Raw genomic sequence first — 26,103 nt, 5'->3', positions numbered from 1 at the left:
GTTGTTTCAATAAAACTTTATTTATAAAAAAGATGACTCACAAGCTTTAGTGCAGAGATCCCTGTAGTAGGATGCGAAGCATCCATCAGCCATCAAGGCTGGCTTTGCAGATTTGCCAAGCAGAGATAAGGACTTCATTCTGTCTCCTCCAGACAAGACAAAAATCAGCTATTTTTGATGCGGTATAAGTCATATTCTGTGCTTTATTCATTTACTTTTTAATATTCTGTGCTTTAGTGTTATATTTTGAATGAATGATGTCAATTTCTGCATTTTTTTCATCATTGCTATTTTTTTTTGTTTTGTTTTTTGAGACAGGGTCTCACTCCTAGGCTGGCCTTGAATTCACAGTGATCCTCCTCTCTCACCCTGAGATTACAAGCATGCACCACCATGCCTAGCTAATTCCTCCATTTTTCTCCTTCTTTCCTCTTTCTCTGTATGTATCTCCAAATGCTGCTGCTTCTTCCTTCTGTCCCGGTGTATTCAAAGGGTTGGGTGATTCTAGAATGAGACACTTTCACTTTTATTCTCACTAAAATCCTGGCTTACTTCCAGGCTGTTATCTGTTTTGAGATAAGATGTGATATGCAGTAGTGGAAGGAACACTTGTTTTATCAAGAACACTTGTCTTGATCACTGGGCAAGATATGCCACCAGCCTGCTGTGTGACTTTGGACATATTACCTAACCTCCCTGAGCCTCATCTATCAAATGAGGGAGTTAGCTAACTGGACTCTAAAATCCCTTCTAGCTGTAAGCTTTGTGATTTTAGGAAGCTGTAGCCTCAACTCTGTGTAACTGTCTGGGGCCATTAATTAGGATGTCACTCAGACCGTAATGAAACTGCCAGGAGGCCAAGAGAAATTTGCACATGATCTGTAGTTGGCAACCTTCCTAAGGCCTTCAGAGCCTGAGGGAGATGGGGTCCAGTCAACTTCAAAGAATCTGAGATCTCATCTCACCAAGGGTAGGAAAATAAATGCTAGATGACTCTAGAAACCCTATCCTCCAGGGAAATTAATTTACATTTCTAGACTGTCATTGTAATAATTATAAAACACATACAAATATTGGTTCAGTTGGAAACAGGACCCCAGAGAACTTACATGAAGCTCTTCTGATCTGAAAAAAGGTATTCTCTTGAGCCAAATATGGTGATGCATGCCTGTGATCCCAACATTCAAGAGGCCTTGAGTTCAAGGCCAGCCTGGGGTACACAGTGAGTTTAAGGACAGCCTGGGATACACAGTAAGGACCTGTCAAAAAAAAAAAAGGTACTTCCCAAAGCCCACCAAATAAATACTTGAGCAGTTCTAGAGGAAATGAGGCTTAGAGGAACTAAAACAAAGAGCTAGCAAATTCCATCACACATCAAAGGAGAGAAGGAAGTCTTTTCAGTAAGCAGGGAGGAGGGGGCATTTGGGAAAGTCAGGGAAACAGGTGGTGGACTGAAGCAGGGGCCAGCTGCGGTTGGCAGCTAAGGTACACTATGTAGCACATTGTCCCTTCCTTCCTCAGCTCATTCCCCAGCCATAGCATAGCCCAGTGGCTTGTGGATGACAGATGAGCTGAGCTGCAGCCCTCTCCAGCCTCCTGAGCATAGTCTCAAGGCTGAAGACAGAATGGAGCAGCCTACATTCTAGTCTCCAAGAGGGTGGATTTTTATTGTCTGACTCTGTTAAAGCTATCTCATTTGTAGCCTAAATAATTCACTCACTCAAGGAGCATTAGAAGAAAAACAAAACCTGACCCAGCCCTTGTGCTCAGGTTTCTATTTGACTGACAAACCAAGGGCAGGCCAGGAAGGTGCAGAGTGCGTTCAAGGATTCCCCAGGGGTCACCAAACTTCTGTTAAGGGGCCAGGGTCTGTTTCCATATGTCCTTCAAGATAAAAATGGCTCTTGCATTTTTTAATAAGAACAAAGAAAATATGCAACAGAGACTTATGTGATTCACAAAGCCTGGCATGTCTACTAAGTCCTTTCCAGAAAAAAAATTGCCAACCCCTTGCTCCATTTTTCAGCCTCCATTCTCTAGCCTTGATGGAGGCAATGACAGCCTTTGCTCAGCTCCTTGACTGCTGTATCTCATGAGCTCACTATATGCAGATATTTAGATTGTCAAGTTTCTGTTATTTTCAGTTCAGTGATAAGCTCACATCACTGTTCACTCTATTAACAAAAATAAAATCAAAGTACATGGTGGTGGATGAGGAGATAAGAGTAACAGCCTTGGCTCTACTGTATGATGTAGGTGAAGACGGTTCAGCTTAAACCACCATCAGGATTGTCCCCTCTGAGGGCTGGAATTCAGAAGCTCCCAGACTGATCACTAATGACACCCTACACCCTAAAGCCCTGTGACACTCACAGTCAGGGAAGCTGTGGTTCTTTTTCTGAAGCCCAGTGTCATCCCCAAGTCATTTAGGGTGCCAGTCCAAATGTACAGATCATCAGTCCTGGACAAAGGATCCTCCAGCCTGCCATGCTTTCTGTCTCAGCACAGCCTTCAAAGGGAGAGGGTCCTGAACAACCTTACACCACTGGAGGCAGAGCCTCCAGCCTAGAGACTCCAGAGATGAGTATGACAGGCAACGGTGACACTAGCTCAGAGTTCCCCAGGTCTAACTAGGCTGAGTGACCTCTAGGCTGTCATGAAGCCTGTGTGGAATTTTGGGAGTTAGGGGCAAGTAGAGACCAAATGACACCATACCCTGAGGTCTCTGAATTATTTTGGACAGGAGAACATGGCCTTGGCCAAAGTCCCCACTCCAGTATTTCCTGAGAAAAATGTTGCTGATACTCAGCTAGTACATTACAGGGTCCTGTACGTGAAAAAAAATTAACATGGAAGGACCAAGTTAGAACCCAACATTGGTTCTAGGGTAGGGTACAATCATAGAGATTTGGGAGCTCAAGTTGTGAGATGTTGACCAAATCACCTCACCACTTTGGGACTCAGTTTCCTCATCTGTTAAAACGAACAAATGAACAAAACTCTAAGAGGTTTGAATGAGGGATATTCTGAGGACCTTCTCATCCCATACTCGATGAACAGCCCAAACCATGCTATGCTTCTGTGAATGCTTTGCTGGAAAGTTATTCTACTTCATCTTTGCTTGCCTTCCCCAACTCAGTCCATCTTATTTGACATACCACCTGCCTGGCATAAGCCAGAGGACTTTCCTTCAACATGTAGCAGCTGGGTGGAGATTCAGGACTGATGTGTAGGAGAGTGAAAAGGTGCCAAATGTGACCTCTTGTCTTTGTGTTCTGTCATCAGAGGATGGCTGAAGAGGTATGGAAGTCTCATCTCCAAGCCCCTACCATGTGCCTGCAGAGACGTGGTTCAGAAGTCATGATATATACTTTCGAATTTTCTAAACTATTGGCCATCAATTCCCCAACTTGACTGGCCATTCCTTGAGATCAAGAATTGTGTCTTGACCTTCTTGTTTGTCTCCACCAGCACACGGCAGTCTAGGTATGTGGTTGGTGATTCATCGTATCTGCCAAGCAGCTTCAATGAAATGCTCCTGGAATGACTGATGTTGCATTTGGCATAAAGCATGTGTCCAGGACAGTGAATTCCCATTTTGCTGGCTGATGGCTAAATGCCATTCTTCAGTCCACAGTTTAATCAAGCCTGTCCTCAGTTGTGACCCCCAAGAGCTATCGTGTGACCTACAGAGCAAGTGATACAAGAAGGTTAGAGAAGGCAATGTGCATCCTTTCCAGCATACCAGAGGTTCCCTACAATATGCAGGTTATTTAGAGGCCATTGCTGCTGGTCTTCTCCTAAAGCAGTCTTGGCATGGAAAGTGTGGCCTGGTGGCCCATGCAAACAAACCAAGAAAGCCTTACCACCACTTACTTCTGAGTCTCAATGCAGTGATCAGCCTTACGCACTACAAATGAAATTATAACACGGTAGCAGATGTTGAGTTCTGCAGTGGGTCTTGCCCTCTTGTAGGCTTAAATATACTGAGATTGACTGTTTCTCTTCCCTACCTTCAGGTAGGATACTCTATGTCCAGCCAAATGGCTTCTTGGGGTGGCTCCTTTTGTTCTGTGCTCTCTAAAAAGAGTTGCTTTCTTCAGAACCATGGAAGTCACCTTTCCTTCCATTTGTTTGCCTGTTTGCTGTGTGTGTGGATAGAGAAAGCAGATGGCAGTGCCTTGGTTTGCCCCGAACTGACAGTCATCCATACAAATGGAAGGTGACAAAGTGATGTAACTAATTAGCTACGACACACTTGGAATTGCTAACAATTTTGATAAAATTTTAATTACACCCTTGTTTGTGGGGCAGGCAGCAAACCATGAACATAATAATCCTCCTGGGTACTTTCACAACCGACAGAGCAGTTTGACCAGAGAAAGGTAGGCATGAAGCAAAGGGAGTTAATAGTCATGAGAGTCGGGTGAGTGTGGATGTCAGAGGTAGTTGACACAGTGGCTTCTTTACTTGAAATTCAAGTAGGAATAGTGACTCCTTCCCTGAATTACCTAGATAATTTAATCAATTCTTCGTGTGTGTGTGTGTGTGTGTGTGTGTGTGTGTGTGTGTGTAGGGGTTGACACCAGGCCTGTTAAGCAAATGTTCTGCCATTGAGCTTTATTCCTAGCCATTTTTATTTGGCTTTTGTGAATCAGGATATCACTATTTGGTGCAGGCTGCACTTGCCTGGGATTACAGGTGCATACCTATGTGCCTGGACTTCACTTTGTTTGTACAGATCTGGCATTTTCTGGAGGTAGACTCCCTCTAGCCAAACAGGAAGACACTGAGGCATACAGAACATCAAGGTTCTGTCCTGAAGAACACACTGGATTTCAGATCCAGCACTGTAACTCAAACTCCCGGGGTCAGGACAGACCCAGAAGAACTGTCTGGGACACATTCTCATGGTTCACCAGTGCCACCTTAGGACATGCCATCCTGGATTCCCAGAGCCCCGATGCCACCCTTGCTGTCCCAAATAAAGGAGGAGGAGGAAGGATAGGGTGAAAAGTTTACTCGCCAGATACCTTGGTGGTTTTAACTTTGTGTCCACTGCTGCAGCTCCATCCTGACAGGTCTGGGAGCACTTTGCACTCTTCCCCTGGCAGGCAGGGCTCCATGTGACACCACCACCTCTGCAGGACAATGGAGGCTGTGGGGCAGGAAGAGGCAGGAACACAGCTCTAAGCTCTCTGTGAATACAACAGGCAGGTAATAGGGGGTATGTGGCAATGGCACCCATTTCCACACACCCCAGCTTTGAGTCTTGCATTTCCCTTGTCTCTCTCTACTGTTTGCTGCCTAGAGAAGCAGTGCTGTACTCAGACTGAGGCCTGGTGATGTAACCCTATTAAGTGCCATGCCATAGATCTCTGCATCTCTCCAAACATCTCGAGGGAGGACAGGAGAGTGAAGTAACCTATGAGGCTGTGTCATTAGCACAGAGGTACAATCTTCAGCAGACCCTTTGGTATGTGTGAGCAAGTGTGTGAGCCATGTGGAGGAGTCTGAAGACCAGGAGTGTGTATGAACACAGGGTGATGGTTATACAGATGCCTCATGAGCGTGAGGATGCAATGTGGACGGGGAGGTGGGAAGGGGATGTGTGAAGGACACATGTGAGGGGAGGGTAGAGGCAGGGCTGCGAATGAGAGGGAAGCGACCAAAGAAAGGAGCAGAAGGTGACAACCAGCCTGGAGGAGTCAGTGTGGGGCAGCACAGCACATGAGGGAATGCAGCTGTTCGTGTGCCTGGCTATGGATGTGTTGGGAGGACAGGCACCTAACAAGCGTTTTCCTTATCTATGACCCTGGCTGGCTGTGTCTCCCTGAGAAGGTGACCCATCATTTGAGACTTTGATAATGAAAGCCCTGAGATGAGTATGAAACTGGAGCCCCAGCAGATGGTGAGGCCAGAACAGACCTCCTTATCTCTCTTCTCAGGGCCTCCCGCCTGCCCGGGACCTGGCCTCTCACTCACCATCCACACAGGAGGGCTTTGCCCGTGTAGTGCCAGCCACCTGGCCAGAAAAGCAGGAGCACTTGACAGTCTGGGAGCGCTCCTCAACGCGGTTCCGGTTGCAGCATCGGTGAGCAGCAATCACCTCACAGGTCCCCTGCTTTACCAGGACTGATGGGGCCAGCTGTATAAGATCAGGCACCCAGCCCAGTCCCCTGCCCTGCTCCCCACCCTCCTCTATCCAGGGCTAGTCCTCCTTCCCCTCTTCCCTGCTTGGGAGGTTAAATATTTCTGGGGCTGTGGATGCAGCTCAGTTATAGAATGCTTGCCTTGCATGCATAATATCCAGTCTGACAAGTTTGAAAAGATTTCTAAATGTCTGAGGGATGAGGAAGAGGGTGAAATCTTCCTCTCCCTCCCCAGGGAGACCATGTATACTTATCACTCTTTGGCAGAGCCTGGCCCATGGGCAGAAAAAATCTGACATCCTATATCAGCCCCTGCCTTCCTGCCTTCTCAGGGTGAGTGTAAGGGCCCCGGGGCTTACAATGCATGGGGAGGATCATCCGCTTACACAGGCTTTAGCTATCCCAGAAGGAAAACCCCAGAATTAGGCCAGGAGGCTAGACTTAAGCTCCCACAGAGGGGCCTCACTCCCTGCAGAACTCCTTCCACAGTGGAAGGGATGCTGAGCAATGGGCCTGCCCAGAGTTTCTCCTGGCTGAGGCAGCATAAGGGGCAGTATTTCCTGGGTGGTAAACAGAGAAGCAACCAGAACCCCCTAATCTGTAGAGTTTAGTCCACCTTGCTATGTGGATGGGGTGGGGTGTTGTCAGCTCTGCAGGTCCCAGTCCCACCACCTGTCCCAAACCTGTGGCAGTTGGTGGTTGTAAGGATGCCAAGGCCAGGTAGGTCCATAGCCAGGCCAGGCACAATGCCTGCAGCCAGCCACCTGGGCTCCAGTTCCACATGGTCCCCCAGCTCATTCTGTGGAGAAAAGCACACAGCCACCTCAGCTCCAGGCAGGAGCCCCCTTTCCGTGCCATTCCCTCCAGGAGGATGTACACCGTGTCCCCAGGCAGTTCGCAGCCAGGCATGAGGTTAGTGTAGGAAGTGATGAGTGCTATCAGAGGACAACAGAGCAGGAAGGGACAGCCCATGGAGCAGATGACATTTAAAAGTGGCCTTGCAGAATGAACTAGAGGGTTGCGACATGGGAAGAACAATGATGCTTACGCCACTTTATGAGCTCCTGACCCATGCGTTTCACATGCATGCTCCTGAGCCCTTCATGACTATACCACAAAGCAGAATTGTTATTATCTATTTTACAGAAGAGCAAATGAAAGGCTAAAAAGCTTGGACACAACCCAAATAATCATCAGTAAAGGACTGGCTGAGGGCATTGTAGAGAATCTGTACAAATGCAGTCTTTTCCAGATGGCAGTAAAAAAACAATGGGGAAAGGTCTTTTGGTAATGATACATGCAGTGATCTTCAGTGAGACTTCACCATGAAAGGGAAAAAAGCAAAATATTAAAGGTATGTGCACAACATGTAAAAGAAAGGATCTATTTGTGTTACTTGAATATGCTTAAACTAGACCTGGAAAATGAACTAAAAAAATAACAATATTGTTTGCCCTTAAAAAGAGAAATTAGTTGGCTAAGAGATGGAGGTTGAAGAGACACCTCTTTTTTTTTTTTGTCTTTTTCCTTTTCATCAGTACCGGGGATCGAATTCACGACTGCCTGCTAGGCAGGCGCTTATGCCGCTGAGCTAAATCCCCAGCCCCCAAGACACCTCTTTTTTCCCCCAAGTTCTTTTTGAGTTTCAAGCCATGGGAATATAGTAGCAATTCAATTTAAACAAAATTTAAAATTATTTTTGTTTTTTGAGACACAGTCTCTATGTAGATTGGGCTGAGCTTGAGCTCACTACGAAATCCAGACTGGCCTCAACTCATGGCAAGCCTCCCAAGTAATAGGATTACAGGTGTACACCGCCATACACGGCACAAAATTTACATTTAAAAAGAAAGAAATTAAACCGAGACTAATGGAAGTCAAAGGACTTGCCCAAGGCCACGAAGCCCTTGGTGGCTGAGACCAGAGCCCAGAAGTTTGCTCTCTGCCTGTTGCCCCACATGGCGTTTGCTCTCATATTCTTTCCTTCTCTTCCTCCACGCATAATGGCTCAACCTCAAAAATCTATCCCAGAGGGTGAGTTAGAAACAGAAGGAGAAGAAAGGAAGAGAAACACAGGGAAGAAGCACAAAGTAGCTGGGAGATGCCTAGCCATAGAAGGGGACAAGAGTGGCCTCAAGCTCAGGGGTAAGCCTGGGTCACCTTGTCTACTGCTCTGTTAGCCCTTTGGAGCTCCCTCAAGTGTCAGACAGTTCTGGGAACCCCAGAGGCCAAACCTAATGGTGGAACCCAGCTACTTCCAAGGATAGGATGCCTGATCTCTGTCTCCCACTTCCCATCACTTACCTTCTTCAGGCTCCTTCAGTCTCTGTCTGTCCATCTGCTGGCCTCAGACTCACTCCACCTGGGCAAGCAGGAAAGACTGGGGCTGGGTGGGAATGTGAGGGACAGAGGGTAGCCCGGGAACCTACAGCAGGTGAAGGGATGCTTGGGAAAGGGCCAGGGGTGGGCCTGGGCAGTACAGTCCAAACAGAAACTGATCTCAAGCAGCAGCCAAATCTCTCCCTCTGCCATGGGAACAGTGCAGGGCCCCTCAGACTCTGAAAAGGCAGGGCACAGGGAGCCTGGGAGGAGAGGCTGGGGAGCTTCTCTGCTCCAGGAGTGAAGCACGGGGAAGGGAGGGTCTAAAAATCAGTACTGTCATTATTGGCTTTGGTGCATAGCTGAGTATTGGGGAAGGGTCCTGAGCAGGATGCATCAGTTTCTAGTTGAGGAGGCCCCTGGGGAGGATTCCTGACACCCTGAGTCCCCTGCCTCAACCTCCAACATCCCCACCTCACCCCTGTCCTGTGGCACTTGCTTCCTGGACTTGCATAGAACTGGCTCAGTTCTGCCATTGTCACCATCATTTCCACTCCAGAGGGTTACAATGGGGGTACATCAGGTTTCTGAGCCTCAGAAGTCCCAGCCCCCAGCAGCTTCTGCATTCTCCCCATGGGCCTCCCTCAGCTACCAAAGAGACACAGAACCAAAATACACAGGATGGTGAGGAAGAACTGAGAGCCTTGGGTGTTCTAGCTTCCAGGAGGGAGAGGCCTGGGGGGGGGGGGGACAATGGGATCACAGAGGGAATAGGTGTGCTCCATAGACAGACAGCTCCCAGTCCTGCCAGGCGCATGTCTTTTCCACCTCTCCCTGCCCCCATCAGGAACCCCTTTTTTAGCCTCTACAAATGTAAGCTTGTCTGTTTCTCAGGGGAGCCCATTTCTTTCTGAAATCCAACTTCCCCATCTCTTCTGTGAATCCCAGGTTCCAAAAGACCTGAAGAAAGAGAAGTTGGGATCAGGCTCTCTGATATTCTATTCCCTTCCCAGAAGGAGTTGGAAAAAGAAGCTCGTAGCACTTATTAGGCTTCCCCACTCGGCCTCGGTTTCCCAGCCTGTTTTACCCAAACTCCAATCCATGCTACCTTACAGAGAGGCTAACAGAGCAACCTGCATTACCAGCAAGGAGTTGAGGATGTGAACCTCAAGAACCTCCATCCTTGGCCTCTGCTATCCACTTCCTTGAACGCCCCCTTACCCCTCCAAATTCTAAACCCTCACACATGGGTCCTACCTGCCCCGGCAAGGTCCCACTGGTCCAGGCTGCCGGTCTGAGGTTCTCCCTCCCTCTGCGCCTGAGACCAGGACTCCGAAAGGCAGGCACCAGGCGGAGCGGCCACCTTAGGCGCTGTCTATTCCGGAGCTCTGTCCCCTTGGTCACCGAATTACTGAGACCCCGAGATGGCGGGACTCTGGCCAAGCTCGATTCATCGGCTTCGTGGCTGGGCTCCAAACACCGGGACGATCCAGTCCAGCCCGCAGGCCGTGCGGGGCGCAGACAGGTCCTCTCCGAGCCTCCCACCCGCAGGCCTGGGAGCGCTCTCCGTCACCGCCGCTCCTGGCTTGCGGGGGAAGCCCCAGCTCCCGCAGCCCAGCGTGGGCGCCACCGCCTTCTCCCGGACAGCGCTAGGCGCCCGGGAGGCACAGCGGGCTCGCAGCGGCCCCTGGCGGTGCAGGGCCCAGCGGATTCCGCCGGGGAGGACAGCTCGCTCCTGTGGGACAAGGCAACTCTGGGGCTGGCGATCCTTCCAAACCGTCCAGATCTGGACAGGGATCCGCAAGTCCTCTGGCAAGGGAAGGAGGAGAAGGTGGGGGCGAGGAGGGGTGGGACTTCATTGCCCAGATCCGCAGGGGTTTTGAACTTTAAGCATGTTGAACAGAACTGCCCAGTTCGGTTAGGCACTAGATGCATGCCATAAGTCTAAATTCATAAAAATTCAGTTTCATTAGCATGCGAGTGCTATTTTAAAGTGCCAAGGCCACAGGGAGCTAGGGACTGTAGTGCCTGGGACGCAGCAGATGCAGCGCATTCCCATGGTTGTACAGCTCTCTCCTAGATCAGTGTTAGGAGGGATTAGTAAATACTGTACCACCACCCTAGAAGCGGAGCCGTGGGGCAGGAAGTACTAGGAGGATAGGAGGATAGGGCTCCAGGCGGGAGGGCTGCAGCAGGTGACTGAATGGTCACTAGGGATGGCAAGTGTGAATCTCCATTTGGGAACCACACTCTAGGACCTCATTTCTTCAGCAGTGTGTGATATAATTGCAACTGTACAATTCTTTATAGGGTTATATTTCATATGTGAGAAGCAGAGAAGTTCTGTAAATTCACTCTTCACAGGAGGGACTTATCTTTTTGTACAGAGATCCGTGGGAATGGGGTAATGTGGAGGACAGGCAAGAGGGAAGAACCTCATTGCTGGCCTCTGAGTCACTGCAGGTGACCTGAGATGAAGGAGACTGTCTTGAAGCTCCTGGCTCAGGCCTTGCTCTCTCCTGCCAGGGCCAGATACTGAGCAGTCTTGGTCAGCACTCAGCTGAAATAAAAATACCACCATGTCCCCTTCCTTTCTCACCCTCTGCGGCCTCCAGGATATACAGAGGTGATGACCTCCTCACCAGAACAGGGACTGTCAGGATGGAGTAGTGATGGTGCCAAGAACGGGTGAGAAACTCCAGGAGATGAGAGCCCTAGGGTTTGGGTAGAGGTGGAAGGCTCTTTGGAGCCCAAAGGAGCTGTCAAACTTCTCTACTGAGCTTCTGGTGCTGCAGCCAAGGTGTCTCTAGGCCTTACCTTTGTAATCCACTTTTTCAGCCACACTATGGCTGGTGTGAAGAGCAGGGAATAAGAAGCTGGGTGACTCTAAGAAGTGGAAAATAAACTGTTTCATACTAAATAACCAAAATAATAAATATAATAATAAAAATAACCAGGGGTTATTTTGTTGTTGTTCAGTCTTTGGCTTGCCACTGATGTTACACCATTCTTTAGAGCTGGCTCGCATTTCCCGAATGAGGGAAACACCCCAAATAGCAATGTGTTCTTTGTCCCTGTCTGCCTTTGCTGTTCTGTGTGTTTTGGAATCTGACTTTTTTTTTTTCCTTTTGTGACTTTTTTTTGACTCTTTCTGCTCAAAGCTCAAGCACAGTTACAACAAGTCTATAAAGCTGAATGACCATTGTGGGATTTTTATTCAGAAGCTACCAGGAAAGCCAGCCCTTCTGGGAACACTGTTTAGCTAGGGAAATTAGGGTAGGTTAGGAAGTAGCCAATGCTTAGAAGTGGAGCCCCAGATTAAGTTAGGCCCACAAGGGCCTTGGCGTCATTTGAACTGTGGGTTAGGCCGTTGTCTCTGGGACCCCATAATCAACGCCCTGATATCATGTTTAGGGCCGTAGCTCTTCCTCTGTCTGATCAGTACCTGCCTCACCCAAGGCGGGAAGCCAGAAACCACCGACAGCCCACGGGGGACTCTTGGGTGGCATCGATCTCCCCTTGGTGGTAGCCAAAGAACTTGCTCAGCATCCCGACACACTCTCAACCTTGGCCTTTATAGGAAGGAGAGTGGGAGGTGAGGAACCCCATTCCTCTCCCTGCCATCGTCTTCTTCCCACTCATCCACCCCGAGAAAGCAGCTCGGTTGGTACAGCAGATCTCGGTTTGGGTGTCAGGAACAGATGAATGTGAATTTCACATTGATTGTGTGACTTTTGGGACAAGTCAGGTAAAATGACAGGAGCGGCCAGGGATGCCTTATCCATCAAATGGCTATAATAAAAATCCACCTTGAAGGGTTGGTGTGCAGTATAAGTCGCTAATGTGTGGAACATTCTTTGTAGGAGACCCAGGTCTTCAATAAACAGCAGTTATGTTGTTATCCTAACTCAGGGGAGATCTGAGTGGGGCAGGGGCCACGGTTCTGAAAAAGTGGGGTGTCAGCGGCAGCTGGTCTCCCGGATGTGATGTGGCCTTCAGAGCGAACAGCGCCTTGAGGGCGCCTTGAGGTCGGCCAGATTACCTACCTCCCCCAACACACAACAGCTCGCTCTTCTCTCACCTCAGCAACCCCAGCCAGAGGTGTGATCACATCAGATGCTTCGCACCCAACTCCCCGGAGCTGCTGTTTCGCTCTGAAGTCATCAGCTCCAAGGTCCTGCAGGCCAGTCCTCCATTCTCACGACGACAAATAAGTTGTAGCTAATGCCTAACCTACAAGCACGCCTGAAAGGTTTCCTTTTCTCGCGCAACGAACTCTTTCCTTTTCTCACACAACGAAACTGGTGTAGGATGGTCAGGGTGAGGCCAAAATGGGAAGGGGAAAAGGCCAATAGTCGTTCTCGGGGTAGCAGAGCCTGGGAGAGTTTAGCGCGGCTCGGGCTCAGCTGGCAGGGAATCTTGGGCCTGGAGCCTTGGGCAGGGAAGCACCGCCCACCCGCGCCCTGGGGGCGGGGCTTGTTTGTGGGCGGGGTCACCGGGGGCGGGCCGGGTCGGGCCGAGGGCGGGGCAGGGAGACAGCATGCTAAACCGAGTGCGCTCGGCCGTGGCGCACCTGGTGAGCTCCGGGGGCGCTCCGCCTCCGAGCCCTAAATCCCCGGACTTACCCAACGCGACCGCGGCGCCGCCGGCCGCCGCTCCAGAAGCGCCCAAGAGTCCTCCGGCGAGGCCCAGGAGCGGGAGCGGGGCACCCGCGAAGACCACTGAGGCTCGAGCGAGCTTCTCTAGACCGACCTTCCTGCAGCTGAGCCCCGGGGGGCTGCGACGCGCGGACGACCATGCGGGCCGGGCTGTGCAGAGCCCCCCGGACACGGGCCGCCGCCTGCCTTGGAGCACCGGCTATGCCGAGTGAGCGCTCCCCGGGGCACCGAGACCAGGATGGGACTCCCGCCCCTGCCCTGTTGGGCATCCTGGGCTGGGGTGCCACCCCGCGCTGTGCTGCTGCCAGGAGCCCCCTTTCCCAGGACCTTTGCGATCCTCTAGGCTCCGAGCTACACCCTCTCCCAGCTCTGTCCGTTCGGCTGCAGCCCAAATCACCTTCTTCAGGACCTTGAGCTTGCTGACTACCCTCACCCACCCTCGTCGCTAGAGGACCCCGTTCCGTCCCCGAGCCCGGAGGGCAGAGGCCCAGCCGAGGATGAGTTGCCGGTTCTCCGTGGTGGCCGGCAGTTTAGGGCTCAGGGGGAGGGAAGGGAGGGGCGCGAGTCGGAGCGGGGTCCTGCTTCCGGGGAGGTAGCGGTTGGAAGGACTCGCTCCCCGGCTTCCTGGCCCCAGCGCCCCAGTTCCCTGTCCCTCTTACCGTTCCCCTCCCCCTCCACACCCAGAAATAGCCCGCGACACCAGTAGGCTGCTGGCCTCGCGGGGCGGGGGAGGGGGCCGCCCACGACAGCGGGAGCGTCCCCTTTGGACGCTCCTGTGCCTACCGACGCGCGCCAGAGTAGAACTAGACCCTTGCCCTGCCGGTTGGAGACTCCCGCTTGCTCCCAGGCTGTGTGTCCTTATATCTGCTGAGAAACCTGAGCACTGACAGAAAAGGGGGCACGGAGGTGTCTGGTGGTCTGGTGGTCTCGGCTCCATCTCCTTTAGCTCCTTTAGCTTTGTGGTTATGTGGCTTCTGCCCGGTCCAGGTGGGCCCACACTTCCACTCTTTTTCAATTCCTCTTTCTTGATCTGGGTTGGTACACTTCCTCTCTGCCAGAAGGCCAGAAACTTTCTCTGGGTGGTTTTCTGGGTAAGGGCAGGTGTGCTGAGTGGGGTGCTAGGGACAAAGTAGCAGGAGAGCTGATTGAGCTGGAGATGGGACATAAGCTTCTACCTAGCAAGGAAGGTAAATTGTCTCGCCCCTCCTTCAGAAGCACCGCTAAGGAAGCCTCCCTTACCAGAGGTGAGGAAATGGAGGCAGGCAGTCTTTCTGTGAGATGGAGGGGCTTGCCAGCCAGACAGCACTCCTTGAGGGGCCCCCTTCTCTTCCCTCTGGCCTGGATCCCCAGTGGCTGTGACCTTTCTCAGCTTGGCCAGCAGGCGGGAAAGGATGTGCGGCTAAGGTGGAGGTTATTCCAGAACCTGATGTGGTTACTCTGACTGGCAGGGTCATCAACGCTGGCAAGAGCCTGCACAATGAGGACCAGGCTTGCTGTGAAGTGGTGTATGTGGAAGGCCGCAGGAGTGTTTCGGGGGTCGACAGAGAGCCTAGCCGCGGCCAGGTAAGCCCTCAACCAGTTTACCACGGACACCTCTCCCTGGGGATTTCAGATCTCTAGTTTTACATCTGAGACATGTGGAAAAGACCTGCCTTTTAACCCACTAGCTTTCTGCCTTTGCCATAGAACCCTTACCTGAGATTAATTTGTTATATTCTACTCAGCATGGATGTTTACTTTTTCACTTAAACTGCTTGTGTATCTAAGTTCCATCCCCAGTACCAGAAAAAAAAAAAAAAAAAAAAAAAAGCCTGCTTGTGTATTTATGGGTAATTTAATTAATCACCAAATTTTGTTTATTTTTTAAATCTTTCATCCTCTGATTTTGGGTTCCTTGAGACTTTCCTTTCTCTTGATACATAGAAAGCCCTAGGTGAGTAATTGAATAAATTTAATTTGCCTTTAATACCAAGCTCAGGCTGCTGATGTTTTTATGGATACTTATAGAGAGTTCTTCCTGCAACATGTGTGCAACACACAGAGGCTTACTTACCTCCAACTTTTCCTCCTCCAGGGACTCTGTTTCTACTACTGGGGCCTGTTTGATGGACATGCAGGTGGCGGAGCTGCTGAAATGGCCTCTAGGCTATTGCATCGACACATCCAGGAGCAGCTAAAGGACTTAGTAGAAATACTTCAGGACCCCTCACCACCTCCCCTTTGCCTCCCATCTACCCCTGGGACCCCAGGTGCTTTGGATCCCTCTCAGTTGGTTGGTCCTCAGCCCTGCTGGTCTTCACAGAAGGAAGTAACCCATGAGAGCCTGGTCATAGGGGCCATTGAGAATGCCTTCCAGCTCATGGTGAGTGGGTAGCCTGGGCCAAGGGCCTGCTAGACAAACAATTCTGGTCAACCCTGGAGTCAGGTGGCCTGAGGTAGTAACCCTGAGAACCTCCAACACCTCAGACCTTGGTTTTGAGAGCGGGGAGAAAGGACAGTTAGGATTGTGGTCTGGCTGAGCCAGGTAATTTCTACAGGAGGCAGTGGGAGAGTGACTCCATGCCCTGAAGCTCTTCTTCCACTCACCTTGACTCTTTCTCACTTGGCAGGATGAGCAGATGGCCCGAGAGCGACGTGGCCACCAAGTGGAGGGGGGCTGCTGTGCACTGGTTGTGGTGTACCTGCTAGGCAAGGTGTATGTGGCCAATGCAGGTGACAGCAGGTATGGGAAAGAAGGGCACTGAAAGTGGCTATAAGGAGCCACACTGCCAAGAGTGGGAGAATGGAAGAGTGAGGTGGAGGAGGTTAAAGATCCATGCTGGTGGGATTGGATATAAAGTCTATCCATGAGTTGAGGAAAGATGGGGCTGGGGTCCTTATCCCAGGGGTCCTTATGGGGAGGGCCTGGTCTTTCTGCAATTCTCTACAAAGGGGACTGCGGCCTTTTCCATCTCTGAGCAGAGCCATCATTGTCCGGAATGGTGAAGTCATTCCAATGTCCCGAGAGTTTACGCCGGAGACTGAGCGCCAGCGTCTTCAGTTGCTTGTAAGTAGGAGTCAGATTCCCTACTCCTGTCCTTTATTGGGTCTTGTGCCTTTCTGCACGCTCTATCCATGAGCACTCTCACAGCCCAACCACAGACACAGAAAGCTTCCTAATGAGAGGCTCCTGGAAAGGCAACTGTGTGGACTAAGGAGTTCAAGATTGGCTGAGCTGGTGGCATCAGGCAGCAGGAAGGACCCTGGGCTGGTTTTGTGCTCCCATTATGGCGCAGCTGAGGAAGGAAATAGAGGTGGGAGAACGGAGCAGCAAAGGTCATGAAGGGCAGGATGGCTTAGTGCTTAAAACACATGAGCTTTGGAGCTCGGCTGCTTCAGTTAGAGTTCTGGTTTGTGTACTTTTGACAGTTTCCTTAAACTTTCTCTGCATCAACAGTTCCTGCCTTGTGAGTTGTAAGGAGTTAACTTGTGTTAATATTGGAATAGTGCACAGCAATGAGTAACCTTTATTTAAGGGCCTATAATTAAGAGCATCTATGCCTTGTGCCTGGGTGTGCTGTGAGCATAATGCCTCCTGGCTTTCTACTCTGTCTGGCCACTCTATCTTAGGGCTTTCTGAAACCAGAGCTGCTGGGCAGTGAATTCACCCACCTTGAGTTTCCCCGAAGAATTCAGCCCAAAGAGCTGGGGCAGAGGATGCTGTACAGGGACCAGAACATGACTGGCTGGTAACACTTCCCTCAGAGCTGGGGCCATTTCCATGGCAACATAACCAGTCCCCTCACTAGCAGCAAGGTAGAAACTGGAGGCTGGACTAGGCTGAGAGTTGGGGGATGTGATCGTTCTAAGTGTTTGTATGAGGGTGAGTGGCTCCGAGGGTACAGGGGCTTTGATGCCTGGGTGATACCTCCTGTACTCCCCTCCTTCCCAGGGCCTACAAAAAGATCGAGCTGGAGGATCTCAGGTTTCCTCTGGTCTGTGGGGAGGGCAAAAAGGTAAACTCCATGGTAGAGGTGGGAGAGGGCAGGAAAACCTACTTGTCTAGGGAGGTGGAGGTTCTGCCTGTGGGTAGGGACAGGGGGGCTTTATGGTTTTGAAAGAGTCTTGGAGAGTACTAAACTGCAGCACTCTCCTTGTTTCCCTCAGGCCAGAGTGATGGCCACCATTGGGGTGACCCGGGGATTAGGAGATCACAACCTTAAGGTCTGCAGTTCTACCTTGCCCATCAAGCCTTTCCTCTCCTGCTTCCCTGAGGTGAGTTCTGTGGGGTTCCCCTGAACTACACCTTCCTTCCTCTGAGGGTCTTGGCTACCTTTCATTCAGGATTTCTTTATCTTCAAGCTTTGACCTGCAAATTCCATACCTCAGTTCTCTCTGTATCTTTCCCCACCAGGTACGAGTATATGACCTGACACAGTATGAACACTGTCCAGATGATGTGCTAGTCCTGGGAACAGATGGCCTGTGGGATGTCACCAATGACTGTGAGGTGGCCACCACAGTTGACAGGGTGCTGTCAGCTTATGAGCCCAATGACCCAAGCAGGTAGGGGTTGCATGGCATGGTGGTGAGGGAATAGCACTGGCAAAAGAAGGGCAAAGGGAAGCATTTGGAGCCCTACATATGGGCCTATGTATCTGTCTTCCCATACACATGTTGGTGCATAAATTTGCATGTGTGCTCCTGGCAGGTATACAGCTCTGGCCCAAGCTCTGGTCCTGGGGGCCCGGGGCACCCCACGGGACCGAGGCTGGCGTCTTCCCAACAACAAGCTGGGTTCCGGGGATGACATCTCGGTCTTCGTCATCCCCCTGGGAGGGCCAGGCAATTACTCCTGAGGGGCTCAGCCGCAGCCATCCTACCACCATCCCCTTTCCCAGCCCAAATTCTGAAGTTGTCTCCTTGACCCTTCTTTAGTGACAAGTTAACTAAGGTTAAATAAGGGAGGTCTAACAGAACCAGAATTATAGCTATTGGCAAATAAACTGGATGAATAAAGGTGTGTGTCTTTATTTTCTTTGATTAGAAACTGAAAGGTAAGAGGGTGGGGAAAGAATACCAGAGCAGCTCTAAAATTATGATTTATCCCCAGTTCTTCCTTCTGCCCCCCCTTCCCACTCAGTTCACTTATACTAGAGTCCCTATCCACTTCTGTGGCTTCCATCTGTTGATGTCTTCTAGGTTAGTGTATGCACCCCAGACTCTTCCTGATCTTAACATGATATGATCAGAATATGTTGTGAATGTTTAGATGTTTAAAATTTAGTGCAGTAAGAGACACATTGCCACTGATCAACCACAAAGTAATTCCCCTTAGGTGGAACAAAAGTCCCATTTTTCTTGCCGTTTCTGAAGCGGTTTTAGAAGTCTTCTTTTTGTGAGTTTTTTAATGACAGTGAGCTGCATGTATGATAGTATGTTACCATATATGTAGTAGGCTATACCATCTTGGTATATTAAATTTTTTTGTACTGAGAATCAAAGTCAGGACCTTGCATTTGCCAGGCAGGTGCTGTGTCACTGAGCTATATCCCTGGCCCTTGGTTTTCTTGAGACAGATTCTCACTATGTAGTATAGGCTGGCCTCAGCCTCAACCTCCCATATTCTAGGTACCACCATACCCAGAGATATAATATTTCCTATTTGTTCACTTACCTTCCCCTTATTATCATCACCTTAATTCTTTAATTAATCTGCTTCCCTACTTCAGTGGCTCCTTTTCACACCTCAAAAAAAATTGGCATTCACCAGTGGCATATGAGGAGCTTTCTGATCTAGCTGTTTCCTTCTCCAGCTGCATCTTTTTTTTTTTTTCTTTTTGGTACAGAGAATTGAACTCACTACCTTGTGCTTACCAGGCAGGCGCTGACGTCCCTGAGCTAAATGCCGGGCCCATCTCCAGCCACATCTACCATCACACCACCCACCTGGTGTTCCTGTAATTCAGTGGGCCTGTAGTAGCTCCAACTTAAAATCTGCACTTCGCCTTAGGTTGAACATGTCACTTGTCCTATATGTAGGATTCACCTGTAGGACGCCCATCCCAGGCATGCCTCCGTATAGTGATTACTTCCTAGATTACTTATCCATAAGAGGTCCACATAACAAGATTTCAATAAATGTTAACTATCTCAAAAAGACCAAAAAAATGACCTGCATTCTTTTAGACTGTAAATTATTTTAAAAACAGGCATACCTCCTTGTTCACAGTAAATGTTTGAATAAGTGGCTTGAAGATCAAACTGCTTTGGACTTCAGTTTCCTCATTTACCAAATGTGTGGGTTGTACTTCAGATCTGCAGGGTCAGACTTCCAACTTACATTTATTCCACAAATCTCTGAAAACCTACCATGTGCCACAGACTGCTAGACATTGGGGAATAGTCTCCCTGAATACACCATCCGTTGGGGCTACACAGGCTTATGAATTCTTGATGTCACAAATCACAAACATTTGCTTAGCTACTTCTGAAGCTCAATTTCGTTACAGGCAAAAGCTCTGTGTTCAGTATATGAAAGGTTGAGCTACGTGATATCGTGATGTACCCTGCACAAGCCAATAAAATGTTAGTAGACTTCCTCCTCTATCTACCTCCTCAGCAGCCTCACGAGAGATACACGTATGGGTAAATAACTGTGCAAGAGCTCAGACTCGGGCAAGTCCCTAACAGCACAATACAATAGAAGTGGGAGCTGATTTTCCAGCAGGAGTTCCGGAAGAATTTTCAGTTCTCTTTGAATAGGTAGGAATTGGCCAAATGGCAACTCCAGGCTGGAGAAAGAAGGGGATCGCGAGGACAAACGGTGGTTCGGCTCTGGAGGTCCTGAAAAGTCTCCGAAGCCTGGGATGACTGGGCTGTGCTTGCTCCCCAATGGCCCTAGGAGCAGGATTTGAGCATCTTCTGAGCCTCGATTTCCCAGTTCTCCCTCCTGCAAGGGCCCAGATGGAGCAGAAGTGGGAGGCTCCTTGACCACCGGGGGGCAGCAGCGCGCCTTCCTGACCCCACCCCGAGCGCCTCTCAACTTTCCCGACTCTGGTCCGTCCCTAGGGCCTGGAAGCCGGAGCAGAAGCTGGATCCTCGGGGGTCTCGCCTCCCCGGCTCAGCGCCCATCGCACGGAATCCAGGCAGCTCTGGGCGACTCCGCAGCCTGGGGCTGGGGCCCGGGCCGGGGCCAGGGCGGGGCCGGAGCCAGGGGCCGCCCGCCGACCCTCCCCCTCGGTCGCCCCGCCCTTCCCGCCGTGGCGCTGAGGAGGGCGGGGAGGCCCCTCGGGTCAGTCTCAGCCTCCGGCACCGGCGGCGCAGCTGGAGGCGGTGGAGCCGGAGGTACCGGGGCGCGGGCCCGGGCGGGGGCTGTCCTGGAACTCTCCGCGGAGAGCACTTTCCCGCGTCTTTCCCTTCCCCCTCTGCTCTACCCCCGGGCGCGGCCGGGGAGGGGGCTTCGTCCCGGGCGTGGGCCGCGTTCCCTTCCACAGCGTCCGAGCTCCCCGGGGGTCCCCTCTGCAGGCGACAGCTAGGGAGCCCCGGAACTGCCTGGCAGGGCCTGTCGCCTCCTGATGCCCTGACCGGAGCCCCTTCCTTCCCTCCCGTTTCCCTCCCAGCTTCCCGGAACCTCCCCCGCGGCGCGAGGGGGCCCAGCCCAGACGCTCAGCTCCCAGTCCGGACGGCCCGACCGGGACCGGGAGTGGGGTGGGCGGTGGGAATCCCCAGGCCCAGAGGGTGGGATGGCGGGAGTAGAGGCGGGTGTGACCGCTCCTGGCTGGGTCTGGACAGTCCTGGAAGGTTCTGGGGGTCTGCCTGCGATAGTGGGGAGCTAAAAGGATCCTGTGTGTGTATATATGTAAGACCTCCCTCCTCTCAAGCTAGCATAAAGATTATCCTGAGAGTTTGGGCTGGGGGACCTGAGGCCAAGATCTTAACTCCGGTTTCAAAGTTGAGAAAGAACGATGTCCACGAGATTGATTACTTCTCTGGACAGCCAAAGATTGAGCAGGATACAACACCCCTCCCCCCATTCCACGCCCCCTCCCCCCAGCCCTGATCGTCTGGGGAGACGACAGAATTAGAGGGGAGGGCTAGTGACTCCAACAGTGTCTTGTTGTAGAAAAGGGCCCACAAATCCCAGGCTCCATTCCAGACTCCCCGTGGGCTTCGCCTGCCCCTCTCCAGGTCAGTGGGGCAGTTCTCTGGGGCTGCCTCTCACAGGGAGTTGTTGTCTGTGCCATCTTGGCCTGGGGCCTAGTGGCCTGGCCTGGCCTGGGCTGCCTGTTCTTTAACCCAACTGGAGCTGCAGGAAAAGTGTTGTGAGCTAGGGTTCCAGGTCATTTAATGTGCACCCCTGTCTGGCTCCACCTGTGCCAGCTGCCTTACTAGGCAACAGCAGAGGTGTACTCAGGCTCAAGTAGTTGGTATTTTGCCCAGCAGTGATTGCCCTCCATCAGCCAGGTTGGAGCTACCCAGGCCTGTGTACAGCTGGACCAGTAGAACTGATAGGAGTCGGTGGCTCTGTTGGAAGAAAATCCCAGTGTCAGTCCCCTGGTTGAACTTCCCAGGGTACCTCTTTTTGAAGGGGATCTCCTGGCTGGGGGAATGCCTTCTTGCCTGTCTTTTGGAGTATTAGGGAGAGATCCTCCGAGGTGGAGAAGAGTGTGGCAATGTACTCTCAACTCCTGTAAATTCTCTGTGATTCATGTCCTCTTCCCCCACATCTCAGTTTTGTGAATGTGTGTGGAAGGAGGGAGGGAGGGGCCACCCAGGATCCTGCTGTTGAAGAGAAACAGCCTGGGGCTGTAGTACTCTACTTCCTAAGAGGCAGGCCAAGGCCAGAGTTTGAGGTGGTAGTGGTATGTGGGGAGTACAGGAGTTCAGCCTAGCTTGACAGGATGTGGGACTGAAAGAAAAAGCCAGGCTTTGGGCAGAGATCAGGTTACTGTCCCCTTCTTAACTGCTCCCTGCCTGGTTGGTGGTAGGACTGGGCCTCATTTGTCTTTCCTTTTTGGGGCTCCTCCCCGCCCAGGCTCTAGCCCCCTCCCCCTTCACAACAGCCTTGACTTAAGCTCAGCTCAGGGCACACCCTCTTCCTCCTAGGCTGTAGGCCTGGGAATCCCTGCCAGCCGGAGGTCAGTTCCCCCTCCAGGGAAGGAGGAAATAAGGGAAGCTGTGAAGGTGTGATGCACTGCTGGTTCCTGTGCTGGGGCTGAGGGACACTTGCAAACCTGGGAAGCTGACTCCTTGCCCTGAGTCACAGGGAGGGGTGGGTTGGGCCCAGAAGTGAGTTGGAGAGAGGAGAAAGGAGCTGTCCTTGAGAGTGGGTGGAGGTGATTGCCCAGTGGATTATTTTCAGTCGCTGCTGTGGTGGATGTGTGGCTCTCTACAGTGTGGTCATTGTCCCCTGCCTGGGGTTGAGTGACCCAGTGTCGTTGCCAGACCCCAGAGGAAAGAGAGAGGAAGGCAGGCTGCCCAAATGCAAGCTGTGGCCATTGCCTGGACTGAGCCTTCTTTGTGTGACTCCCAGCTGTGGAACTGGGTAGGATGGGTCAGAGAAGCCTGCCGGCTGCTGCCACTCCCTCTGTCTGGGTTTTCCTGCTTCGGCTATCCTTTCTACCTCTGGGGTGACAAGTAGAAAAGGTTCAGGCTCTTGAGGCATGCAGTTTTGATTTGAACGCTGCCACCTGTGTGCCAGACATTGAATACTTGTGTAACCTTCACTGAGCCCTAGTTTCCCAGAATAGGAAGTGTGCTGTACCCCAACAGGTGTCTGAAGTCTCAGGAAGGTAATTTTTGTCAAAATGCCCATTGTAGTGCAGGATACCCAGGGCTGTACAAATATTCTTTTCCTTATCCGCCCACTACCTTGAGCTGGTTCTGCTACTCTGTTGTCTTGGAGAGGGACTCCTCAGTTGTGACTATGCAGGCGTGACTTAAGCTGAGGGACAACCTGTTCTAGAATGCACCGTATTAAATTTTAAATGTATCAGAAATCCTAGTCTCTGATATGTGAAGCAGGTAAAGACTGGCTGTTTTGGAGACATCTCTAAGCTCCTCTCTCTAGGTGTCCAGCATTCCCAGACTGAATACAAGAGATCAGAACTCAAGTTTTCTAGCTCTGAAGTGTGTTCTTCTTCTACATCTACTGGTTTAACTGTTTTAACCCATGAAAGACTTGTCCCTGACTCACAGATTAGGAACTTTAAGGTCTGCTGCCTGCAGAATTGGTTCTTGGCAAGAACATGCTTGAACAGGCTGCCTTCTTTTCCCTTCCATTGCTGGATGCTGGGTTTGCAGGGAGATTTTAAAAGTGTTTGAAAAAAAAAAGTGTTTTGGAGTTGCTAGCTTTTCCCCAAATCCCCACTGCCTTTTTCCTGCCAGACCCAGCCATGGCTGCAATTCGAAAGAAGCTGGTGATTGTAGGGGATGGTGCCTGTGGGAAGACCTGCCTCCTCATCGTCTTCAGTAAGGATCAGTTTCCAGAGGTCTATGTCCCAACGGTCTTCGAGAATTATATTGCGGACATAGAGGTGGATGGGAAGCAGGTAAAGGCCATGAACCCTTTCCTGTCTGTCTTGGAACCCTACCCCTGGCTGTACAGGGACCCAGTATGTTTTCCTTACCACCCAAGCACATCCTTGCTTCACTCTCCTTGCTGAAACCTGTAAAAGCTGGGAAGTGATCGTGTAGTCTTACAAAACCTAACGGTGTCTCCTGGCTCTATAGCCTGGGCCACATCCCTTTGCTTCTGGATTTCAACTTCCCTCACTGTAAAATGGAGGTGATGGTATGACCTCCCTAAAAGAGTTTATATGAGGATTAAATAAAACATGCTCACAATGGCAACTCATATACCGCTAAAGTCAGATGCATTTTAGATTTTTTTCTTTAATTCAGTTAAGCTTGTTGTGTGACAGTGATTAATCCATAGTAAGTGGTCAGATAGATGTTCTAAGAACCTACACATCAGTCATTTAAGAGAAGACCTTTGGGTGGCAGGGTTAGGGCCTTCAGGCCAGTGACTCACTGGCCTTGTGTGTCAGGTGGAGCTGGCTCTGTGGGACACTGCAGGGCAGGAAGACTATGATCGTCTGCGGCCTCTCTCCTACCCGGACACTGATGTCATCCTCATGTGCTTCTCCATCGACAGCCCGGATAGCCTGGGTGAGGGTACTGGAGGGAGGGATGGAGACCTCTCCCATCAGCCATCTTCAGTGGTTGAGGGTGTGGGCATGGGGACGTGGGGGACACCGAGGCTCTGCTCATCTCTTTGCTTTGGCACCTGTGGCCTTTGGGAGGACATAGGGCAGAGGCGTGTGCTGTGAAAGGGACTGTCAGGCTGAATAGTCTGACACTGCCGTGAGAAGATGAGGGCCCCCTCCTGTACATAGAGGTACTAATACCCGTTGGAACTTGTCTGTGCAGAAAACATTCCTGAGAAGTGGACCCCGGAGGTGAAGCACTTCTGCCCTAATGTGCCCATTATCTTAGTGGGCAATAAGAAGGACCTGAGACAAGATGAGCACACCAGGAGAGAGCTGGCCAAGATGAAGCAGGTGGGTACAGCTGCCTGTGGGGGAGCCCTTAGGAAGGTGCCCTGAGGGCTGCACTCTAGGAGAGAAAGAAACCTTCTCTCCAGCCAGCTGCTGGGTGTAGAAGTGATGGTGAGAGCTACCTCCTGCTCTCACATACGTGCACCCTGAAGTAATGGGTCCTTTGCATCTGATGAAATGATTGAATGAAGTGACTAGTCTAAGCTCACTTGGGATTTTTCTTTACTCATCTTTGAATTGGGACTACTAAAATGAATAAGAAAGTCCTTGTCCTAAGGGATAGTGTACTTGTCACTTGGGATATGCACTGTGCCATCAGAGCAGCTGGGAGAAGGCTGCTGTGCTTTATCAGTGGCTGGGGAGGCAGCCCCAGCGGGCCCCACTCAAGGTCTTGCTAAGTGGCTCTAGCTGGAGGACTGGTTTACTACAGGAAGCTGTCAGGATATGGAATGTACACTATCTTGGGAAGATAATTATGGTGAGGCTTTAATCTGGGGACACATGTCGGGTTGGCAAGTTAGAAAAAAAAAATACCCTGCTGGCTAGACTGGACGAGTGAGGTAGGGAGGTCATTCAGGAGTGAGAAGTGTGTACCATCGTGGGAAGGGGAGGAAGGAACAGCCTGGAGAGAATTTCCAACGCAGTCATGCATCTTAGATTCCTGCCTGCTGTAGCTGAGGGTCTGGGTGCTTGTGGGGTTAGGGCAGGAATTACTGCACTTATAGGTGTCCTGGTGAGGTGCCTAGCCACCAGCTTTCTTTGACTTTTTGTCATCTTCTCAGGAGCCTGTTCGATCTGAAGAAGGCCGGGACATGGCGAATCGGATTAGTGCCTTTGGCTACCTTGAGTGCTCAGCCAAGACTAAGGAGGGGGTTCGGGAGGTATTTGAGATGGCCACTCGGGCTGGCCTCCAGGTCCGCAAGAATAAGCGCCGGAGGGGGTGCCCCATTCTGTGAGATCCCGCTGCCTCCAGTTTGCCCCCACTTCACAAGGGTATATAAATAACCCACCCACCTGACCTACACCCTTAGGATTCCGAGCTGAAGGCACTCTTTTTCAGTTTCCTCTTGCCCAGGACTGCACTGAGTTTCCCAGCCCTGAGGTAGTGGTGGGCCCTCCCTTCCTCCCTCTGGGAACCAGGCCTGTGCCCTGTCCTTCCTGAGCAGAGGTCCTGCCCCTGCTGCCTTGGTCCAGAGGTGGGGTTCCTGCTCCGTTTGGCCTTCCCCAGAGAACAGTCACACACCAGCACTTTATACACTTCTGGCCCCTAAAAGCAGGTCTAAAGTAGGAGATAGGTTTCTGCTCTGGACAGAGGCCTTTGTGATTTCCCTTGGTGGGGGGCATGAATAAAAGTTGCAGGTTCCAACATGTGTGTGGCAGCTTTGTCTTCTTCCTGGTTCCTATCTTAGCTGTAAGTCTCATCTGTTTTCATTC

The 26,103-nt window shown here is 51.1% G+C and overlaps 3 protein-coding genes across 4 annotated transcripts; 2 read left to right on the top strand and 1 right to left on the bottom strand.

The window, feature by feature from the left end:
* On the bottom strand, positions 1-12,980 carry Tafa3 (TAFA chemokine like family member 3). 2 transcript variants are annotated; one of them, XM_063255681.1, is made up of 6 exons: positions 9,729-12,980; positions 8,457-9,431; positions 6,836-6,951; positions 5,986-6,135; positions 5,034-5,158; positions 1-3,686 (listed from the first exon to the last, which is right to left on the bottom strand). In XM_063255681.1, the coding sequence occupies exons 3-6, from the start codon at positions 6,948-6,950 to the stop codon at positions 3,675-3,677; spliced, it is 402 nt and encodes a 133-aa protein (XP_063111751.1). In that variant the 5' UTR covers position 6,951; positions 8,457-9,431; positions 9,729-12,980; the 3' UTR covers positions 1-3,674. The 2 variants fall into 2 exon arrangements, with proteins under 2 accessions (XP_063111751.1, XP_063111749.1); XM_063255679.1 differs by lacking the exons at positions 1-3,686; positions 9,729-12,980 and having other exon boundaries at positions 5,034-5,198; positions 8,457-9,718.
* Positions 12,980-18,127, top strand: Ppm1j (protein phosphatase, Mg2+/Mn2+ dependent 1J). The gene is made up of 10 exons (XM_003479235.4): positions 12,980-13,337; positions 14,578-14,692; positions 15,204-15,491; positions 15,739-15,851; positions 16,091-16,175; positions 16,739-16,857; positions 17,061-17,124; positions 17,276-17,383; positions 17,523-17,674; positions 17,820-18,127. The coding sequence occupies exons 1-10, from the start codon at positions 13,012-13,014 to the stop codon at positions 17,965-17,967; spliced, it is 1,518 nt and encodes a 505-aa protein (XP_003479283.1). The 5' UTR covers positions 12,980-13,011; the 3' UTR covers positions 17,968-18,127.
* A 2,193-nt stretch (positions 18,128-20,320) lies between these two features.
* Positions 20,321-26,035, top strand: Rhoc (ras homolog family member C). Its single transcript, XM_003479234.5, has 5 exons — positions 20,321-20,455; positions 23,498-23,661; positions 24,160-24,280; positions 24,542-24,672; positions 25,452-26,035. The coding sequence occupies exons 2-5, from the start codon at positions 23,506-23,508 to the stop codon at positions 25,623-25,625; spliced, it is 582 nt and encodes a 193-aa protein (XP_003479282.1). The 5' UTR covers positions 20,321-20,455; positions 23,498-23,505; the 3' UTR covers positions 25,626-26,035.
* The last annotated feature ends 68 nt before the right edge of the window (positions 26,036-26,103 follow it).

The sequence above is a fragment of the Cavia porcellus genome, unplaced genomic scaffold (assembly GCF_034190915.1).
Source record: "Cavia porcellus strain 051 isolate PalLab524CR breed Dunkin Hartley unplaced genomic scaffold, mCavPor4.1 scaffold_1, whole genome shotgun sequence".
NCBI lineage: Eukaryota > Metazoa > Chordata > Mammalia > Rodentia > Caviidae > Cavia > Cavia porcellus.
The sequence above is the reverse complement of the archived record's forward strand: the minus strand, read 5'-3'. Positions and strand labels throughout refer to the sequence as shown.

What these genes read in the sequence shown, in the direction of transcription:
- Tafa3 (XM_063255679.1), bottom strand. Translation starts at nt 6,950, where the DNA reads ATGAGCTGGGGGACCATGTGGAACTGGAGCCCAGGTGGCTGGCTGCAG. An exon ending in ACAACCACCAACTGCCACAG is followed by an intron (nt 6,136 to 6,835) that starts GTTTGGGACAGG and finishes TGGCCCCATCAG; the next exon opens with TCCTGGTAAAGCAGGGGACC. An exon ending in AAAGCCCTCCTGTGTGGATG is followed by an intron (nt 5,199 to 5,985) that starts GTGAGTGAGAGG and finishes TTGTATTCACAG; the next exon opens with AGAGCTTAGAGCTGTGTTCC.
- Ppm1j (XM_003479235.4), top strand. Translation starts at nt 13,012, where the DNA reads ATGCTAAACCGAGTGCGCTCGGCCGTGGCGCACCTGGTGAGCTCCGGG. An exon ending in TGGAGCACCGGCTATGCCGA is followed by an intron (nt 13,338 to 14,577) that starts GTGAGCGCTCCC and finishes TCTGACTGGCAG; the next exon opens with GGTCATCAACGCTGGCAAGA. An exon ending in GAGAGCCTAGCCGCGGCCAG is followed by an intron (nt 14,693 to 15,203) that starts GTAAGCCCTCAA and finishes TTCCTCCTCCAG; the next exon opens with GGACTCTGTTTCTACTACTG.
- Rhoc (XM_003479234.5), top strand. Translation starts at nt 23,506, where the DNA reads ATGGCTGCAATTCGAAAGAAGCTGGTGATTGTAGGGGATGGTGCCTGT. An exon ending in TAGAGGTGGATGGGAAGCAG is followed by an intron (nt 23,662 to 24,159) that starts GTAAAGGCCATG and finishes CTTGTGTGTCAG; the next exon opens with GTGGAGCTGGCTCTGTGGGA. An exon ending in AGCTGGCCAAGATGAAGCAG is followed by an intron (nt 24,673 to 25,451) that starts GTGGGTACAGCT and finishes TCATCTTCTCAG; the next exon opens with GAGCCTGTTCGATCTGAAGA.